Source organism: Marmota monax, unplaced genomic scaffold (assembly GCF_021218885.2).
Source record: "Marmota monax isolate L192 unplaced genomic scaffold, Marmota_monax_Labrador192_F-V1.1 WCK01_AAM20220418_F8-fsc00051, whole genome shotgun sequence".
Lineage (NCBI taxonomy): Eukaryota > Metazoa > Chordata > Mammalia > Rodentia > Sciuridae > Marmota > Marmota monax.
Genome location: NW_026695202.1, coordinates 16,660,893 through 16,681,862, shown reverse-complemented (window position 1 = coordinate 16,681,862; position 20,970 = coordinate 16,660,893). Strand labels below are relative to the sequence as shown.

At 53.5% G+C, this 20,970-nt stretch overlaps 2 protein-coding genes across 9 annotated transcripts in view; one reads left to right on the top strand and one right to left on the bottom strand.

Moving 5' to 3' along the window:
• The window catches only part of Celsr1 (cadherin EGF LAG seven-pass G-type receptor 1), a 119,677-nt gene extending 117,962 nt beyond the window's left edge, over positions 1-1,715 (top strand). For 3 of the 4 annotated variants that reach the window (XM_046429457.2, XM_046429459.2, XM_046429456.2), the window contains exon 35: positions 15-1,715. In XM_046429457.2, the coding sequence (XP_046285413.1) occupies positions 15-39 (25 nt within the window). In that variant the 3' untranslated portion in view covers positions 40-1,715. The remainder of the gene's footprint in view (positions 1-14) is intronic. The other variant, XM_046429458.2, reaches the window with a different exon arrangement.
• Positions 1,716-2,956: 1,241 nt separating this feature from the next.
• Positions 2,957-20,932, bottom strand: Trmu (tRNA mitochondrial 2-thiouridylase). Of its 5 annotated transcripts, none has more exons than XM_046429465.2 (11): positions 20,789-20,932; positions 18,292-18,457; positions 15,315-15,421; positions 11,414-11,536; positions 8,180-8,352; positions 6,722-6,775; positions 6,580-6,646; positions 5,296-5,396; positions 3,941-4,085; positions 3,596-3,678; positions 2,957-3,389 (listed from the first exon to the last, which is right to left on the bottom strand). In XM_046429465.2, exons 1-11 carry the CDS (start codon positions 20,868-20,870, stop codon positions 3,225-3,227), a joined length of 1,266 nt encoding a protein of 421 aa, XP_046285421.1. In that variant the 5' UTR covers positions 20,871-20,932; the 3' UTR covers positions 2,957-3,224. The 5 variants fall into 5 exon arrangements, with proteins under 5 accessions (XP_046285421.1, XP_046285423.1, XP_046285422.1 ...); XM_046429467.2 differs by lacking the exon at positions 20,789-20,932 and adding an exon at positions 16,945-17,092 and having other exon boundaries at positions 8,180-8,293; positions 18,292-18,420; XM_046429466.2 differs by lacking the exon at positions 20,789-20,932 and having other exon boundaries at positions 8,180-8,293; positions 18,292-18,426.
• Positions 20,933-20,970: the final 38 nt, after the last annotated feature.

The window sequence follows — 20,970 nt, the reverse complement described above, 5'->3', positions numbered from 1 at the left end:
TCTTCCACACGCAGAGGCAGTAATGAAACTTCAATTTGAACCATCAGGAAACCATGAGGCAAGCCTGTCACCCCATACAGGCCACCACCATCCTGCCTTGGAGCCCGAAGGGCTGCTGCCTCCAGAATGAAGTGGGCCCTGGGTATGAGGGTCCCTGCAGAAGCAGCTCCACATCGGACGGTCCAAACACGAAGCCCTTGGCTCTCCCATGGACTCAGGGCCTGTCAGACCCAGTGACAAGTGCCAAAGCCACTGGCATGTTTCAAGGGAGATGTTGACCCTGGGCCAACACAGCTGGGTCCTCAGCCTGCACAGAGTCAAAATCATGCTTCTGGCCTGTGCGGGAGGCCCAGCTGGCCTGTGGGCTCAGCAGGGTTTGCAGGTACTGAGCAGACTGAGGGCTACATGGGCATGGCTTGCAGTCTCAGCAGCCTCGGGCAAAGGCACCTGTCTCCAAGCAGATTGCTTTGCTCTGTTGAAAAGGAGGAAATACTGTTGTATATTTGACCTGAACTTGAAGACAAAAAAACCTGTGTATAATTTGCATTTGGGCTGGTTGTTACTGGGAAGTCTGTGGAAGGATCTCTTACCATTTTCGTACGAGGAGGACTTCACAGTTGGACTTGAATCTGGAGCTGCTGCCACAGCTGGCATCCCCACATCAGAGGTGATGTGTTCCTGCGGGGGCTACAGTCTTCCAAGTTCCTGCACCTGCTTTCAGCCAGTGAGCAAGGAGGCCTGGGACTACTGCTGGTCTCCAGAATCCACAGCATGTGCTGTCTCAGTTCCTCACCCCACACATGCGGCCCCACAGGGCCATCTGGGACCCGCCACTCAAGGGGCCTTTTGTGGTCAGTGTGGACTGTGGCTGCCACACTGATCTCACACCCCCACCACACCCCCATGCCTGGCCCCCTCCAGGCCCAGGGGGCCCGGAGCCTGGTACTGCAGGCAGGGAATTCCTTTGTTCCTGACTCTTGCTCCCGGTGTGATCTTGAAGCATTCACACAACCCAATTCAAAGGAGCTGCAGGGTCTCCAGGACATCATGTCCTCCTGCCAACATCCTGGCTCCTTTAGATTCTGGGCAGGCTGGGGTGCCATCCCCAGAGTCTGGCCAGTTACATCATTTTGCTTCAAGTGGTCAATGGTGCAGAGGGACAAAGCTGCAGCACTCTTTCCAATGACCACCAAGCTGTTTTTGGAAACTCACGCGAAGCCCTGTGATTGTCCCTGAGAGCCAGGGCACAGCACGGCCCGAGGGGCTGTGGAGCAGGCCCAGAGTCCTTCAGATGCATCTTATTTCAGCATGGCCTCTGATCTAAAATCAGGTGCCCAAGCAGGTGGTCGGCACAGCTGCTTCCAGGTGTGACAAGCCACTGGTCAGTGAGAGGCGGATTCTGTGCGGGCAGTGCACGTCCTCAACCTACACACCCAGCGGGGCATGGGGACCTCGTGCAGGCCTCTGGGGGAGGGAAGGGGCGTTGTGTCCCTGCTGCCCCAGCTGCCTGTCGCCCCTGGAGGTGTAGTTTTTAATTTGATCAAAATTGTTACCAAAAAAAAAAAAAAAAAAAAAGTCATTTTAACAAGACAGGAAAAATGTAAACCTATTTTCATGAGTAAGACTCTGAGAGATCAGACACTGGAGGTTTTAACACGTGTATTTATTAATGTCAAACACTGGAATGACAACGCAAATGAGAAGAGTCTACAGTACATTCAGATGTCTGAGTCTGTTCCTCAGCTGTGCGGGGCTGCCCTGCTGCCCTTCCCAAGGTGGTGTGAAGGGCACCTCAGGCTCCCTCCTGGGAAGCGGGTGGCAGGTCTCACTGGGTTTCTTGAGAGTCGGTCTGTGCCACCAAAGCTGAGAAGTCTGAGTTGTTCCTGCCCCATCTCCCCTCCTCTCCTGGTGCCCGGCCTCCGGTGCACCCGTCCCTCAGGCCTCCTTCACGGCTCACGTTCCTCTCCCGTTCTGGAGTTGATCGTCCTGGTCCTTCCGCCTCATCACTGAGCGTGTCCTTTTGTCTTTACTTCAACACTGTCGCCTGCAGTTCTTCACGTTCCTGGTTCCTGTCCACACTTGGCCTTCTCTCCACTGGGCCCTGCGGTTGCCAGCACTTGCCTTTTCCTCCTGGGGCACCTCAGGAGCACTGCTCCACCTTGCTAGTGTGAGCTCTGTCACCTTAAGGCTGTAATCTGTCCCCTGTCTTTCACTGGTGTCCCCGAGCCTGTGGCTCAGTGATTTCAGGGGAACCCTGCATCAGCACTGGGTCATGCTGGGCTCTGGGCCGGCTGGAGGCCTGAAGCAGCCTGGTCAGGTTCCTGCCAGTCCCACCTGCCCTGAGGGGTTGGTGCCAGCTCCAGAGCCAGGGCCTTGGGTCTGCTGGTGTCCAGCCGGGGGCCCTGGGGCCTGTGCTGGGCTGCTTCTCCAGTCCTCACCCCGCTGGGACCCACCTCACTCCTCTTTGCCCAAAAAGACGGGTTTCTCCCCGAGTCTCAGCCACCTGCACTGTCTCACAATCTGCCCCCTCGGCCCCCAGGCCTCTCCCAGGTCCTGGCCCAGGGCCCAGAGCCCAGAGAGGAAAGTGACCCATAAGAGCGCCACACCAAAGGCTGCCCAAGTGCTGCCTCCCCGACGCCCTGTGCGTGGACTTCTAAAGCCCCGCAGCCCAAAGCCATGCTCACCAGGAAAGCACCGGGTTCTGCTGGAAGTGGGCCCTGCAGGGCAAGGGGCTCTGTGTGCTTCCCCTGTGGACTTCTGGGCTTCAGCAGACCTAAGGTGGACGGCTCTCTGCCTTCCCAAGGCATAGAGCTCAGGCCCCAGAGGGAGGCCAGGCCATCTCTCGGGCCCTTCCCTTGCTGTCCATCTGCCTTCCATTCCATCAGCTGCCAGTGATGAGCCCCTGGACAGCCCACCCAGGCCCCCCAGCCCCTGGACACAGTGGTCAGACTCCTCATCCCAGTTGGACTTTTTATTCAATGCCGTCCCTGCAGTGTTCTTCCAGGGCAACTGTCCCAGGGGGTGAGCATGAAGGAGACTGAACAGGGCCTCGGGGCTGACCCACTGGCCATCGGATGCTTCTGTTGCTGGTTTCAGCACCTTCCTGGGGCTGCCCCTGGTCCAGGCAGCACTGAGTCCATCACTGCCCTGCCCTGCCCTGCCCCAGCTACGCTGCTCAGCCCCAGGCTCTGCTGTCACAGGGTCCTCCTGTGGCTCGGCTTCTGTCAGGGTGTGGGGCACGGGCCTGGATCTTTGCTGGGTCCCTCACTGGAACCCTCAGGAGCCACTCTGGCTCTGCTCCTGCCCTTCTGGAGTGTGTAGGCCGACGGCCCCAAGCGCAGGATCTTCCCACTGCCCAGGCACTCATCCCCCTTGTAGAACACGGCAAACTGCAAAAGAGAAGCCTCAATGTGGGAGTGCGACTCGGACCTGTGGGGCTGAAGGGCGGGAGCCCAGGGAGGGCTGCCAGGTCAGTGCTTCAGCTCTCCAGAGCAGAGCCACAGGCACGTGACCACAGTGGATAGCAATGACGAGTGCCTGTCCAGCCGTCCTGCTGGGTGTCCCTGTAGTCCCCCCGCCCCTGCACCCGACTCACCTGCCCCAGGGCGAGGGCCCGCACAGCCTTCACAGCAGTCACCCACACGGTGCCGTCCTGATTGAGGGTCAGCACACAGGGCACTGGGTGGAGAGAGGGGCCTTGAAACCCCTCTGCCAGGGCAGGGTAGGACAGCAGTCTTCAGACATGGCAGGGCATGACAACATACCATCTGCGCAGCCCCCCTCACCCCAGGCCCCTCTATGGCAAACACAGGTCAAGGGAGTTTTGAAAGATCACATCGTCTCAACATGAGGGACTTTCCTGCCCAAGGGGCTCTGGCCCAAGTCTGACCCCAGGGACCTCAGCTCCAAGAAGCCTCCCTAGCCCCTCCCACCTAATCACCTAGCGCCATCTGGTGGCGGAATCGGAAGTGGCACTCCATCATCTTATCCCGGACCAGGGGGGCAGGTGGCTCCTCTGCAATCCAGTGCACACGGCTGGTCCTCAGCAGGTCCCGGTATAGGGCTGGGTGGTCTGTCCGGGGGGCCTGCGGAGGAGTGAAAGCTGTGACGCCTTCTAGCCCTCAGAAGACAGCCCGGAAGCCCGAAGCCCACCTCACTGGCACCTAACAGCGAAGGAGCACAGACTGGTGACAGGCAGCGGCCTGGTCCCTGGTGTCTCACTGAATCATCCATTGTGTAGTTGGGGAAGCTAAGGCACAGGAGGGAAGGGAACCTGCCATGTGGCAGGTGACAAGAGGCGGGGGCGAGACCTGAGCCCAGGTCCAGGCACTCTCCTCCCTGAAGCCCAGGCCCTGCCCTCCACCTCTATGAGGACTGGTTTTCTGTTTCCAGGGACATCGGCCAGTCACACCACTGGCCTTTCAAGGAAAGCAGGGCCTGGAGCAAGCCCAGGGCTGTGTTCACACCAGGGTCCGGCCCTGAGGCTCTCCGAGGAGTAGGCCATGCCCACACCTAGGGCAGGACCAGGAGCACCAGGTCCAGGGGCTTGGGTCCTCTGCAGGTACTGAGGCCACACAGGCCTCCACAGCAGACTCCCAGGGAATGTTCACTGCCGCCCCCACCTGCCAGGCTCCCCACACACAGCTCTTCCTGGAGGGGGGTGTCTTGGCTGGCAGGTGAGGTCTCCTGGCCTCTTGAGCTGCCACCAAGAGAAGGCCCCCAGCATTCACGACAGCAAGAGCAAGTTTTCTATTAGGCAAGGGGGATGTCCTGTGCTCCTCAGGCTATTCAGCAATGTCCATGGCCTTATCCACTGGATGCCAGCAGACTTGGCCCCCACACTGAAACTGTGACAACCCAAAGCATCTCCAGACTTTGCCAATGGCCCCCATGGGGGTGGGGGATGCATGCCCCTTGAGAAACTCTGCTCTGCAGCCGGGGCAGCAAGCCAAGGCCGGGACGGCTCAAGGCCCAGCATGGCAGATAGCCTGGCTTGTCCTGGCTCAGCCACTGGTTTCTGCCCCACGAGGACCTCCGGGCTCCTACCACCGCAGCACCGTGGCTTCCTCCTCCTCTCCACGTGACCTTCACCAGTCACTTATCTGTGTGTCCTCCTTGTTCATAAAATCAGATGAGCCGCTAAGCAGCATGCAGTGACTTGAAGAGTGACCCGCACACAGCAGGAGCCTAGTACCCACCAGGCCAGGACCCTCTGTCCGGGGCAGCCCCAGGAGGCTGCGGAGTGTAGGCGAGGCCTGTGCCCAAGGCGAGCCCTACTCCTGGCCCCCCACTCACCACGAGCACGTCACCCTTGGCAGCGTCCTTCTCCACCACGTACCAGGGCTCCCTCAGGCCGCTGATCTTAGCTCTCTGGCCCAGGGTGTACAGGAACCAACCTACAGACAGGTTCTCGTGAGGTCCGGGGAGGAGGTCCTGGTGGAGGCAGCAGGTGGCTCCAGGGCGACCCCAGACATGGCTGCAGTGACCAGGGTCCACTCAAAAGCCGTGATCCTCCAGCCTCCAGAGCCAGCCCTGGGCTGGACACAAGGACTATGACCGTGGCAGAGACCACACCTCTCACCTGGCATGAGGAGCAGGGCCAGCTCCTGTGAGATGTCTGAGGTGTGGCCCTGCCTGTTAAGCCCTGGTGCGCCTGCAGCTTTTACAGGTAGGTCCAGCGTGGCCTGTGAGCGCACCACCTGCTTCAGGGCTGACCAGCTCTCTCCACATCCCACTCCACCCATCACAGGGTCCCCAGCTCTCCTGTGCCTCCTCTGGAATGCATGCATGCAGTCAGAGGTGACCTGACGAGACCTGCCACCACACACCAGGCGCAGATTTAAGACACGAGCCTCCAGCTGCCTGCTACGGGAGATGGCAGCTCTGTCCCTGGCAATGTCATTTCTCGGGCTCCCTGCTCAGCTGTGCCTCTCCCTCCACAGGAAGTGGGGGTTCTCCAAAGCACAATTCAGAGACCCCCCCACATCAGAGCATGGCCCAATCCTCCCAGCCAGGGCAGGACTGTGCTGGGCCAAGACTCACCTCGGTGTCCTGCCCTAGGGGCCACATCCCCATCAGCCCACACTGTCCATCCCTGCACCAGGACCGTGAGCACCTGTGCCCCTATGCCCAGCCCAGTGCAGGTCACAGTGGCCCTGCGCCATGAATGTCAGCAAATGTGGGCAGCACCCCTGCCAGAGGACACCTTACCCTGTCCACACATCCAGCTATGATGACCAAACTCCTTCAGCAGAGTGGAGTTTCTACAGTTTCACATTTTCCTTGTTCAGTGAGAAACATACTCTACCTACAGGGACTTGATTCACAGCGGAGACTGAAGCCCCCATTAGGTGGCAGCTTTTTGTCAAATCCAAAGCTCAGGAGGAGACACCATGATAACGTGCACACAGCCCCAGACAGACTGCCCTGGGCCACCACACTTACCCAAACCTGCCCCCAGGCCTTCTGGGACTCCTTGGAAAGGTGGAAGGGACCAAGCCACCTTGTTCCCACTTCCCAGAGCCAGCACGCACCCATGGCTGGAGGAGCTTTAGGGAAGGGGCCAGGACTACAACTCACCTTTATGTGTTCCCAGAACTGAATTGTCCTCAATAGAAATAAATTTCCCAGGTCGAGGCTGCAAATACTGGAAGACAAACATCTCATTACTAATGGAGATCCAGGGCTGGAGCAGCCGCACAACCTATCAAAGAACACTCACCTGAAGAATGAAATGCTCAAAGTTTCTTTTACCGACGAAACAGATCCCCATGCTCTGAAACGAGAGGAGGGTGGCAGATGAGGAGTTGGCAGGAGATGAGCAGATGGCAGGAGGTCTCCTGTGCTAGGAGGCCTGGGCCAGGGAGAGGGAGAAACCAGGGCTGCCCCGGCCTCCCACCAAATACACTTCTGGGCCAGGGCCTGAGGGCCTCCTCCAGCGCCCTCAGACACCAGGCACACCCTGCAAGCAGAGCTTCAGGGCTTCACGGATGTCTGTCTCAGGCCGCTGAGTCCAGGTCCCCTAGATGCAGACACTGCATGTGCCCAGGGCCTACCCAGTGCTACACAACATCTTGAGCTGCCCCAGGAAAGAGAACTAAGTCCAGCCCTCAGGAGACACTGGAGCAGGGCTGGAGCTAGAGCGAGGCTAGGGCCCAAGCAGAGGGAACAGGGAGGCCAGGGAAGACTCGTCAGGGGCCGGCTGTTCCCTGCACAGGAGGCCAGGCGGGAGGAGGCTACTTCCCTTGGCAAGTGGAGTCAGCATTGATGCTTTGGCTCATGTCCCTCCAGAACATGGGCCCAGGAAGGTACGGCCTGCCTCACGAGTCTCAGCAACGCCCTCCGCTCCCACCATGGAGCAATTACTGGAAACTGAACAACAGAGGAGCGAAGGCCAGAGGGAAGGGGTGTCCTCTGGGGAGGATGCCTGCTACCCATTCCTGAGAATCAGGCATGAGTGGTGGCTACAGCTGAAGCGCCTCTGACCTCTGAAGAGGGCAGGCTCAGCAGTCAGGAGGTCTGTGGGCTCGGAAGGCTGACCCTGCAGCAACCTCGCCTCACCACTGAGCCCCTGGCATATGACTTCACCCCATTCATGCCATCACGCCGGCCCCCTTACCCAGGGCCTTTGCACAAGTTCTTCCCTCCACGTGGATTTTCTCACTAATCTCACCTGTGCTTTGCCCTGAAGTTACATGTGATTTCCCCAGGGTCCTTTCTTGGCACCTCTGCCCCTAGCTAACCGGCACCCCAGAGGTCCTCGCAGGATCTCAGCCCTTCCGCCACAGATGCCCGCTAGGTTTACAACAACACATCTCACATCTCTCTCTCCCTTTCTCAACTGTAAACTTGGGCAAGGCAGAAATGGAGCTGTTTGCCCGTCACCATCTCCTCAGGCTTTAGCAGCACAGGGCCTGGCACAAAAGCAGCATGAGATGTGCCAGGGTGAAAGGGCAGCTTCGTGTACAGACGGCAGCAGGGCTCCTGCCAAATCGGAGGGCCCAGGGAGGGAGGGGAGCCGGTGCAGCCTCTGCCGCACACCACAGTGCTCAGGCCTGCTCCCAGGGGCTCCGCCTGATGCTGGAGGCCAGGTTAGGGAACCCACAGCTACCACGTCACCCTGTGCTGCGGCCAGAGTGGATGCGGTGTGCCTGAGTCAGAGGCCAACTGTCACACCTACCTCTTTCTTCTGGAGCACATGATGGAGTCTATTCTCAGCAGCTATTTTCTTTACAAAATCCTTCGTTAATCCCCCTAGAGGGAAGATGGTTCTTCTCAGGGCATCCTGGGAAACCTGGCTGAGAAAGAAGGTCTGGTCTTTAAAGCTGTCAGCTGCTTGGAGAAGTTTTACCGCTGCCAAGAGTAAAGAACAAAAGATATTGCAGGAATGAAAATGATGATACTTTGCCTTTAGCCCTATCTTTTTGCTCACTTGTCCCTGGACGGTGGGAGCAGAAGCCGACCCCACAGCAGACCACTGGGGGAGCTGCCAGCGGGGCCCATGTGGGGAGGACTCTCGCCTCTTATTTATCTACCGTAAGAAAACACAGGGCAGGCAGATTTTATATTATGGGACATTTATTCCAGTTCACAATTTAGACTGTAGAGTTCCAAAGATAAAACAGCTTGTGAAAACCACGAAGTGAAAAGGGGAAAACACAAGCCCCAAATAAGTTCAGCCACAAACAGGCATCTGGGCAGGAGAACAGCAGGTTGGCTTCCCACCCTGGTGCCTGGTGGGACAGCAAAGGGCGCTCCTGGGCCACACCCGCTTCCTGCTCAAGGGCCCTGTCTGGAGGCCACACTGACCTCACAGCTGCTGTGTTGTTTCCCAAACATGCTCCATTTCACCGTAAGGAACAGCGCTAGCACTTCAGCAGCTGTGCAAAGGCATGAGTGACCCTGGCCCTCCAGCAAGGGAGCTACCGACTGCCCATCCCACCCAGGGACCCAACCCATGGAACTCATCAGAACAATGACCTCACTCTCCTTTCACCCTCTCACCTCTGGGGCTCAGCAACACCCCAGGTTACAGGCAGAGCTTGCCATGCACACGATAGGCTTCAGCAACACTGTGGGCTTTATTTATTTATTTGTTTGTTCGTTTATTTATTTATTTATTGGGGGGGGGGTACTGGGGATTGACCCCAGGGGCACTTAACCACTGAGCCACATCCCCAGCCCTTTTTATTTTTTATTTTAAGACAGGGTCTTGCTAAGTTGCTAAGGCTTTGGTAAGTTGCAGAGGCTGGCTTTGAACTCGCATCCTCCTGCCTCAGCCTCCCAAGCAGCTGGGATGACAGATACACACCTCCCAAACCATGCAGGCTTTATGTCAGCACAGCGGTGTGGGCAGTGTGGTATCTGTGTGGCTCACATTTCCACCCGCCAATCACACATTAGCCTGCGGTAGAATCGTCCCCATTTAACAGTTAAGCAAACCAATGTTCAGAAAACTGAAGCTTCTGCTTCTATCCCAGAGTGACACAGCAGAGAAGGCAGAGCCAGAAACAGCCCGTCTCCTGACCTCTGTCCCCACTGTGAGCACCAAATACCACAACCAGCCCAAACAAAACCTGCCCCACTGACAGACGGGAGCAGATTCATGTCTCAATTTCTTACTGTTTCAAAACAAAATTCTGTCAAATATTTTGAGTGCAAAGGCCTCCAATTACTGGGAGGAATTAAGATTTTCTTAGTTCTGAGTTACTTTAAACTAAACTAAACACCTGTGCTTTTACAGGAAGGAAGCTGGCAACCCCATGGATCCTGCAGAGGAGCAGGATGGGAGCAGCTGGGCTCGCGCTGCGTGCACAGGAGGAACAGGCCAGCCCAGCGCTGTGGCCAAGGCTCTCACCTGCCTCCATCTGCCACTCCCTAGGACCGGGGCCAGGCCAGGACCACTAAATAAGAGAACTAAAGTCTTGGCAAGCCTCACACACAATGAAACAGACTTGGCAGCATTACTGAGCAGACCCAATAGTGTACCGATGCTCTTGGCAGAGCCCTAAAGTGAGCCCGGTCTGGACGAGGGCCAGCAACTCTCTAGGGGACATGCAGGCCTATGTGTTCAGCTCGGGAAATGACCCAGCTGTGGGTCCCAGGAATCCACAGATGGCGAGTCCCACTGGGAGCTCCCAGTCAGCAGGCTGTGCCTCCGTCACACGCTCCGGGGTTGGGGCTTTCGAGGTGAGCGTGCCCAGGAGTGAGAATCCAGTAGGTAAGAACCAGGGTGCCAAGGGGACAGAGGCCCCACAGGTGGACACAGCTGCTGAGGTAACACAGAGGCCTCCCATTCGTCCCAACAAAGGCCCAGGCTTTCCCATCGGGGCAGGGGTAGCAAGGCTGCCGAGTACCTCTGCTTCGAGAAAGGAAGGAAAACAAACAGGTCGGACAGCCCCTGCAGCAGGCTCTGGCGCCCAAGACACAGCGCACGGGACTGCTGCTGGTCACTGCTGCTGTCAAAACAGGCTCCATGGCTGGCACAGCAGATGGGACAGGGATGAGTGAGCAGGCTCTGCACCTGGCCGTGCCCGGTCAATGACTTGACCACGCCTCAGATTCCTCATAAGGGAAAAGAGGTGTACCTCATCAGACTGCAAGGAGGCACAAAGTAGAAAGTGTTCCCTCTTCCAGAGGTCCCCAATCCCCATGCAGGGGGTGGTGGGAACCAAAGCTGAACTAAGAGACAGCCAGGTGCCTGGGAGTAGGCTGCTGGCTGCCGGACATGGAGAAATGCTGACCTCCAACCACTGCCTGCAGCCCAAAGTCCTTGTGGAAGCGAGCCCAAGCCCCGTGTTTTACTTGACAGTGAGACGAACTCCCCTTTTCTAACATAAATGAACAAACGGCACCACAAGCCAGAGGCTTCCTGCTCAGTCTCGCTCCTGACTTTCCCCAAAAGTGAAACTTTTTTTCCCTGACATTTATAAACCACTCTGAACACACACTGTGCACAGGCTCAAGATGGCTCCAGACCTGCCCAAGGTGCCTGCTCCCTGAACTTGGGTCACACCCAGTCTTGAGTTGCAAACCCTGATACAAAGAAAGCTTCGGTTTTGGGTTTTGGTTGGTTAAAACGTGGTACCTCATGACTAAAGTCAAAAGTTTTCCCCGCTGAGCTCTAGAATATGCAAATGACCCACATACAATGTCTAGAATTGGATGCTAAGTTTCTAATTTAATTCCCCCAGGCCTTGCTCTGCCACCTGTTTGGGATATCTCTTACTGGCCCCCAGGGAAGTGACTCTGTTGGCAACTGCACCTTTTCAAATATGAACCCAAAACCAACCAGTTAATTTAGAGCGCAGAGAGAGCCAGATGGCGGCATACTCAGACCCAACTCCTGACATTCTTCAAAATATTTTGCTTTTTTCACAAAGAATTAAGTTCTGGCCTGGGCACATGAACTTACGATTTCTAACTTCAAATCGATTTCTGAAAAGCCCTTCTGGCCTCTTAATATGCTTCTGTTGAAAGACTTCTTCATCCTCCAGTGAAGTTCTTGCGTAGTGGCCTGTGGCAACAGCATCTGCTCCTGGGAAGTTTTAAAAACACAAGGAAGTGGGCTGGGGCTCAGTGGTGGAGCGCTCACCTAGCATGTGGGAGGCACTGGGTTCCATCCTCAGCACCACATAAAAATTAATACAGTAAAATAACTGTATTAAAAAAAAAATAAAACCACAAGGATGTGTTTTCAAACACATGTGAGACTCAATGTGAGACTCCAATTCACTGGCCTCGGTCAACATGAGCCAAGGTGATGAAAGAAGCCCGCAGACGCGCAGTCCTATGCGGCGGCCTGTGGGGACTGGGCCAAGTGGGCTGCTGATCCAACCTTGCCACACATGATAATATGTCTTCAAGAGCCTCTCAAAAGTGTCAAGCCATTCATTCTAGTTTAAGGAAATAATCCCACATACACAGATTTAAACTCAAAAAGTTCATTTCAGCCGCATAGTGACACACCTGTGACCCCAGCTACTCAGGAAGCTGTGAAAGGACTGCAAGTTCAAGGCCAGTCTCAGTAACTTAGTGACCCTGTCTCAATTAAAAATCTAAAACAGGGCTGGGGGTGTAGCTCATAGTAAAGTGCATCAGTTTCGATCTGCAGCACCTCAAAAACAATCCCCCCGAAAATAACACCTCATTTCAATTCCTTAAAAAGTGTTCAGCACCAGGAGGATGATGCCTCAGCTGTAGTGCAGTGGCACTTACAGATCGAGACAAAGAGAATGCCCATGACACTGTGAAACAGAAGGGTATATGATACTACAACCTGCAATTTCTGAAGAACAGAAAAAGATGAAGCACCACAGGTTTGCTCCCTTCACTGTGGGAGTGAAGTCTGGATAGCACTTCCCCTCTTTCTTCAGTCATCTTAAATTTTCTTTAATAAACATAAGTAATTATTGTCACTGTGATGGACCGTACAACATATTCAATTTCTTCTGTCTACATAATGCAAAAAAAGTCAACAGAAACTACCAAAGTAGACTTTAGTGTTGACCCTTTCACTGTGTGGAAATTCTAACTCTTCAGTATCGCGAGGCTTCATGCCAGGGGGTGCAGTGAACCTGATTCCACCCTGAGTAGCCAGAACACTCCGTGCAAAGCTCAAGGTGACTCAGGAGGCTGAGAGCTGCCTGATGCACATGAACTACTGGGAAAGGACCTTTAGGAACACACATTACATCTTGACTTCATTTTCCAACAGAGGAAAAACCCACTTGGTAAAATAAATAAATAGATAGATAGATAGATTAATTAATTAAATTTAAATAATTCAAACATTAAAAAATAAATAAAAATTTAAAAAAAATAAAAAATTTTTTTAAAAAATTAAATTAAAAAATAAATAAAAATAAATAAATAAATGAAAATAAAAAAATAAAAATCCACTTGGAATCTTGCATCCTTCAAGAACAACCACTTATGCAGCCAAGACCCGCAGGGTTCCTCTGGGAGAAGCCCTAACATGTCAGAAGGCTTCTCGTGTTTCTTCCCCGTTATGCTGTCTGTGCAGTTAATTCAGACATGGAAGTGGGCACTGAAGGAGCTCCTTCCAAAGTAAGCCAAGCAACACACACAGGGCTCTAGAGCACTCTGCCCAGGGAGCTCGCATCCCAGAGGCCAGCACTCCTGTCTGGCTCGCCGTCACACCTGCTCCCAGAGAAACCTCTCTCTGTGAATACCAGCCCTGCTCTCTGAATGCCACACAGGAATACAATCCTCAATCCTCGTGAGCATCCACTTGACCACTGCTGTGGTGACCCGAGTGATCTCAAGAGTTCATCAGAGGACATTTTCACACACACAGGGAATGAAAATCAGCCCACACTCTATCAGCATGTCATTTTTTCTGGATAGCAGGTGGGACCTGACCAGGGCAGACTGTGGAGGCCTCTTCTCCCTGCCCCACCAGCTCAGTCTACACTGGCTTGGACAACAGACTCTGTTGTATTCGTCAACTGGAAGCAACTAAGACCTAGGATCTTCTGCATGTGAGTGGTGACCAAGCCAGCTCTTCCCAGCCTGGTGCCAGGACAGCATGCGAGTGGTGACCAATCCAGCTCTTCCCCGCCTGGTGCCAGGACTGCTCGCTGAGCCTTGTCAGCAAACTGCACCCACATCCACCGCGTGCCAGGCTTTTGGTGAGTCCGGCCTTGAGATTTAGGACTTCTTGGTTTCTCTCTTTGTTGCCTTTTCTTTTAACTCCTAATGCGGCAAGTCAACTTTTCATCACCATCGACTCAGCCTTAGGTCACTGACACCTTGCGTCTGAGTGCTACTTGATCCTCATCCATGTCACTGCTAAAAGTGCTGATGCTACTGAACAGGGGCACACGATTACACCTGCCCTGTTTCGAGGCCATGCAGGCAGGCAGGCAAGCATCAGTGAGGCAGAGCAGACTGAGAACTGCAGAAGATCATGATGGTAACCCTAAGGAAGAGGACAGGAACAGCTAGCTACCAAAAGGACTTCTAAGTGATTCAGCACCAGGAAGTCCCAACAATTGGGACGGGTGTCAAATACACAGACAGAATCAAGAAGGGGAGATTCAGGAACAGAGAAAAATCTGCAGATTCAATGCGCAGGGTAGTCATCAGCTGGCAGCAGGAGTGGGCTTCCAGCATAGATTGGTAAGATGGCTTCAAACCCATAGAAGAACAGGGGCCGAGGACCAGAGTCAGGCAGAACACGGGCCCATCCTCAGGAAAAAGCACAGCCTCCCTTTTGGAAGCAAGAGCAAAGGTCTCAGTAGGACTATGGAGAGGGATGACTAAACCCAAGTTTCCTGAGCCATGAATTTGGGCTCCAGAAGCTCCCCCTAAGTACACTCGCATCTAGAACCAGAGCTGCCTTGAGCAGAACTGAGCTTCAGGTGGGGTTCATGGCCCTAGGAAGGAGGAGACACTGCAACAGGGAGCCATGTAGGATCAGGGCCTGTAAGTTCTGCAGGCCACCTAGTCACAGCTCAGCTGGACCTAGAGACAACTTTATTGGAAAGGCTGGGTATCCTCTATGGGTGGCACTCTCTGCACTGCTTTGGATCCTGGTTTAAAGAGTCTTCCCTGTGCCAGCATGGTGCAATGGCACACAGGTCCCCGGGCACCAGGCCTGGTGCTTTCTTGTGCTCTTCTTTCTGGGCCAAGCTTTTTTTTTAATAGCTTTGTCATCTTCGGCATCTTTCCAAGGTTCAAAGCCTCTGGACACATGTACAGGTTCACCTACTGGCGTTTTTCACAGCCTTTTCTTTCTGATGATACCTCATCAAGGTGGCTGATGATCCACTATCATCAATTATGACTTACAAGAATCTCCTCCTCCCCTGAGGCACTGTCACCTTCCAGCCCTTTGGCCAGGAACCCAATACATCTTTCCTTGGGATGTCAGCAGCCTGTCCTCATGTGTGAGTGGCCCATGGGGAAATACCCTGTCCTCCCATCATGTGCACCTCACCAGAAACCTCCTTCTCACGCAGTGAGATACAGCACAACTCCAGTTTCCCTGCTTCTTTTCCTCCTAGAAAATGAAACTGCTCATAAAGTTTTGGCTTCTGTCTCAGCTCTGAAAAATCTTTCTTTTTTTAAACCAGGGATTGAATCCAGGGGCCTTCAACCACTGAGCCACATCCCCAGCCCTTTTTCATATTTTATTTAGAGACAGGGCCTCGCTAAATTGCTGAGGCTGGCTTTGAACTCACAAACCTCCTGTCTCAGCCTCCCGAGCTGCTGGATTACAGGCATGTACCACTGTGCCTGGCTTAGCTAAGAAAATCTTATAACATATGGAAAAATCCCATATTTCTTACCAAGATTACCCACAGCATAACGGAAAAAGCAGCTGAACTTGATATGCTTGTTGCAGACTATGTCGGGATTAGGAGTCCTTCCTCTTTCATACTCATTCAAAAAATCACTGGAATAAAAGAAAAGCACTTCAGCTCTAAGAGCAAAATAATTCTTAAAAACAAAACAAAACAAAAAACAGCAGACTCAGTAATTTAGTGTGGACTTTGTCCTTGCCCTACCCACACAGGAACTTTCTTCAACAGGGAGCTTTGGTACCAAAACACTTCCTGTGTTTTCATCCAACGTTTTGTTCAGAGCCCCTGCACTTGCCATCTGATGCTGCGACGACTGACAAGCCTAGATGAAGAACAGGTGTGTCCCTGCTGCTGTGGCTCAGGTGCCACCTGCCTCCTGCACAGCCAGGGATGGGGAGACAAGGCGCTGCACTCCTGCTCCCCAGGACTCCTCCAACATAGGACATGTGAGTCACAGCAGGAATGAGATCTTGAGAGTTACAGAACTCGATGCTCGATTCTGCAATCCCAGGCTGGGGACCCAAGTCACTGGACAAATATGCCACGGAAACCTTTCAGAGGACTAGGAAACTCCTGGGTGCTGAAGCGCATCCAGTTGTCCTAATCTGGTGAATTTCCATCTTAACAGACTGCCCAGGCATCACCCACAAGACATGGAAAGAATGCCAGTCTCAGAAGTCACTCCATGCCTATTTCAGAAGTTTATAATAGGGTATATTTTTAGTATGTGTGATAATTTCCCCATTTAACCTAATAGGTTTAAAAAATGATACTTACCAAAAAGGATGCATTATGAAGACAGAGTGACCTACATGGGATCACAGGTCACCTGTGCATCACCAACAGCAGCAGGCAAAGTCTAACTTTTCTACCTGCCCCCTCGGTGTTATAAAACTGATCTGGTTTCAGATTTGTGATAATACTTGATATTATTACACTCTTTCTACTGTTTCTAATCGTTGAAAGTTGTGAAGAAGTTCATTAAATTGTAAATTACCCAGATGCACGTCTCTCTGTATGTTCACAAACCCAATAAACTTCCTATTTCACAGACACTGTTGAAAAAGTTTAACATTTGACCATTTCCTGACAGAGGAGGGAGGCACATCAGGGGCACTAACAAAAGCAATGGAGGGAGGCAGCTCTTCCATGGGAAAGAGACCTCACCCCTGTGCGGACAGGAGGAGAAGGGGATTAAAGAATGATTTACTTAGACCCTCCCAGGCCAAGTGGGTCTTTGAACCAAAGAAATCAGAAGAAATTACTAAGCTTGAGAGTGTTTTCAGAACAAAGCTCAATGAGCACAGTTTTGGCTACCCCAGAGCAGCGAGGCAGAGGGCAGCCTGGCCACTGCTGGAGGGGAGCTCAGAGGTGGGTGCACAGATACTCTCATGGGGCCATGTCAGTCCCTAGTGAGCAGCACCCTAGGGTCAGTGAGGCACCTGGAGATACAGAGGTGCACACTGGCCTGGATAGTGGGGCTTCAATCCCAGCTCTGCTCTCAATCTGCTGCAGTACCCACTACGCCTGTCTGGCCTGTTAGAGGTCAGCTAGCCTGCAAAACCACATGTAGATGCTGTGAAATGCAGCACTGCAGGAAGAAGTTCAGACTCACCTGGGCTTCTTGCCATCACCTGAGACCCCAAGGACTCAGGAACTCCAGTCAGTGTCCAGCCCATGTGGACTTGATCTGAACCCAGCACTGGCTCCTCCTCTCTCTGGCCTCCTCCAGGTGCCATTCATCACACTGCTTCCCAAAGACCCTAAGAACCCCTGGATCAGAACTTACCCAGGTTCCAGTTGTGTTTAGCAAGTGCCCAGTGCTGTGCTGGCCTGCATCTGCTGTCCAATAGACTTGTCCTCTGGGCTCTGAGCAGCCAGCCTTCACTTTCCTCTCCCACATCATGTGTGGGAGATTTTAGGGGCAGTAATTCCTTAGCTGCTCTGCCTCTGGTCTTCCATAATTTATCCTAGACTTGGCTGTGTACTCGCCGAACAATAAAAACGTACTGTGCTAGAACTTTGTATATAATCTCACTTAATACCCCTTGGAGGTATTAGCATTGTCCTTATTTTAACATGAGAAAACTGAGGCTTAGAACAATCAAGTAAATTGCCCAAAGTTGCCCAAGCAGCAGAATCAAGACTGAAGCCCACTGAGGCAAGGGCAACCCACACTGTCCATGTGGCCTGTCTCGGATGCCACTGATGGCTACCTGGCACTGAGCATCATCAGACTTCACCACAGACTAGCCGCAAGGAGGAGCCAAACGTGCAATGCTCCTGAGCCAAGCTGGGCCCCCTCTGTCCCTTCACTGCTGCTTTGGTGCCCACATGGTGTCTTCTCTACTTGGTTGTTTTCAAGCCTCCTCCACGATGCCTTCCTGACCCACTCCACACAGCACACTTCCCTTCTCCCAACCTGGGCACTTTCCGACATGCCACTCCTCACTAAGGACAACATCTCCCAACTGGATTGCAAAGTCCCATACAACAAGGCCTGGTATACAACGTTCCCAGAGGTAGCACAGTCCTGAGTATGCAGTAAGCAATCACCGCTGGGACTGTATTAGATTTTATAAAGCTTCTGTCTTTTCTTTCCTGTTTCCAAAAGGCACAGGGCAGTCTGTCACATGACTCTTCTCTGAGCCTCCCAACTACTGGGCTGTCAGGACACATGACAGCACCTTCCAGGACGAGCTCAGCCTTCCCCTCATCCCAACTCAGCAGCAGAAACATGCCAAGGTTCACACAGGCTTTAAAGAGACTTCTGGCAGGTGGCAAAATAACAAGAACAAGAGCAGCAGGGGTACAGAGGTCCCCAAGGCCAACTGAGGGCTCCCACAGTCTGCAGCATCATGGCTAATGTGGGTCCTGCACTGCACACCCTTGTGTCTGGCCGACAGTGGCAGAGGATCCACAGGGAGTGGGAAGACTCCTGTGTGCTACACGCTGAACTCACCTGAACACTTCATTCCAATACTCCTTCACATAGGACACCTGGTGGAAAGGGATGTCTAAGACCTGGCAGACCCTGTAAGCATCCTCGCAGTCCCGGTCAGCAGCGCACACGCCATGTTCATCCAGTGAGTCCCAGTTTTTCATGAACACCCCTGTCACCTGGTAACCTGGGCGAGGGAAGAAGGTCACTTGGAGAATGTACAGATCAACCTTGGATAAAAAAGCTCCCAGCACAATGTGGCCCGAGCTGTCTGGGCTTCCCATGAGGACTTGGGTTTACTCCAACGCTCACTCACTTTGTAAAAGCCCCTCATCACAACACATTAGGGACTAAGACTGGCTGCCCGAGTGCTCAGGTGCTCAAGATGGGATTTTCTCTTTATCTTTGTCTCCACCCATGTAGAGGCATGGCACCTAGCTCATAGGAGGGACTTAGCAAATTTGTGCTCAAGGATCCAAAGGTCATGTAGCACTCAAATTTTTCACTCCAAATATAAACTGCCATTCAGTTATTGGAAAACTAAGCTCATTTCAAAAGTTATTTCCAGCTGCTAAGTAAGGCTTAAATTCTAAGTTACCAGATAAGTACAAGTAAAATTTTGGATATTTTATGTATCCAAAATATATGCCTTTATATAAGGCATAGCTTAATGATAGAACTCATGCTTAGCATGCATGAGGCCTGAATTCAATCCCCAGCACCAAAAACTAAACTAAACTAAATAAATAACCTGGGCATTTTATTATAAGGGTTTTACTACCTATATACCTTATGCCAAATATCAGAAAGGTTGACATTAGCCTCACACCATCTTAGTAACTATCCAGCTGCCTACCCTGTATTGAGCAATGTTTCTTTTGAAAGGCTGAATATAAGGAAAGACAGGGTATTTGTGTTAAAAAAGGCTTAAGATAGTATCCCTGTTTTAGCTTTTTCTTTGCTGTAACCAAAAGACTTAACAAGAACAATTGATGGAGGAAAACTTTAATTGGGGGCTCATGGTTTCAGAGGTCTCAGTCCATAGATAGTTGACTCCATTGCTCTGGGCTAAAGGTGAGGCGGAATATCATGGCAGAGGGGACATGGCCACCAAGAAGCAGAGAGGCTCTCCTCACCATGGACAAAATATAAACCCCAAAGGCATGCGCCCAATGACCACCTCCTCCAGCCACACCCCACCTGCCTGCTATAAGAGCTTAATGCACTGATTAGGTTAAGGCTCTCATAACCCAATCACTTCATCTCTAATCTTCTTTCCATTGTTTCACACGTGAGCTTTTGGGGACACTCCTATCTAAAATCTAACCTCCCAAACCAGGGGTCTGTTGACACATCCTTGCCAAAGTGAAAATGCACGCCCACAAGGCCCTCACTCTGCATCCAGAAGCATGATGCAACTTCCATCACAGAATTTGCCACCCTGGGCCCAGCTGTTAGTTCTCTTGCCACTCACCAAAACAGGGAGCTCAAGGAAGAGACTGCCTAGTTCAAGCCTGTGTCCCCGGCTCTAGTACAATGCCTGGCACATAATGGGAGCTGAAAAGGATAAATAAACTACACGGAGCTTTAAACTCCACTCCACCTGTGGCCTCATCTGCCTGCTCGACCCACTCACACTGGAGGATGGGCCCCCCTGACTTTCCAGGGCACACACAACAGGATAAACACTGAAAATCCTCAATACCAAAATGAGAGGACCATTGTTTTTCTCAACATCCACCAGCCCCCTCCACGCAGGAAAATCCAAGGCTAGAAGGTGCAGATGCCCGGTCTAGACACAGAGGGTTCATCTTTTTGAAGTAGTTGGATCTGGGCAATCACCCCAGTTTTCCACATCCGCTCAAACACCTAGTCCTGCTCCTCCTTGGAAACCCTCAAGAACTCTGAATTGCCTCCTCAGCTTGGCCTAACGTCCCCAGTAAGTGTAACAACTTCCATGATCTTCCAAGATCAGGGCTCAACGCTCCCGCCCTCCTCTGGCCAGACCAAGCCAGCACTTTGCCCATCTGTGCTTCTGCGGGGCAGCTAAGTGCCCAGGCCTGCAGTTCTCTGCGGAGTGAAAAGCCACTCCTCTTCCCTCTCAGTTCAGTGGTCCACCTGTAAGGCGCCTGCCTTGGTTCCCGTGAAGGGCAAGCCTTCCTTCCCTGCAGCGCGACTGCTGACCTCCAGGACCTCGCATGTGCTGGGCTGTCCCAGTCCCCGGGTTCCACCGTCCAGGAGCTTCGCACGCACCTCCGCATTCCCAGTGCCGACGCCGGAGGGGCTCGCAGCGAGCCGCGCCAGCGCGTCCGAGCAAGGCCCCGCCGAGGACCCCCAGCACCTGCCCGGCTCGCGCGGAGGCCGGGAGAGGACGCAGGCGCGTCCGGCCGGGTGGACGCCGCACCAGGCCTCCAGAGCGGCCGCCGTCCGCCGCCGACCCGCGCGGGCTTGCTGACCCGAGGCGACCCCGTCCCGCTGCCCCGGGCGTCCCCGGCCGCAGGGCGCACGGCCACCTCACCTCTCCGCCTCAGCAGCAGCGCGGCCACCGCGCTGTCCACGCCGCCGGACAGGGCGCACACGACGTGCCGCGCCGCCAGCATCAGCCCGTCACCCAACTGCCGCCCGCAGCCCGGGCAGCCGCCGCGCCGGAAGCCGCCCCAGGCCACTGCGTTGGCGTTGGCGTTCGCGGCCCGGTCGGAA

Coding starts and splice junctions, on each gene's coding strand:
- Trmu (XM_046429465.2), bottom strand. CDS start 20,870: ATGCTGGCGGCGCGGCACGTCGTGTGCGCCCTGTCCGGCGGCGTGGAC. Junction 8,353..11,413: donor TCGATTTGAAGTTAGAAATC/GTAAGTTCATGT, acceptor TACTCTTGGCAG/CGGTAAAACTTCTCCAAGCA. Junction 3,679..3,940: donor CCGCCACCAGATGGCGCTAG/GTGATTAGGTGG, acceptor CTCTCCACCCAG/TGCCCTGTGTGCTGACCCTC.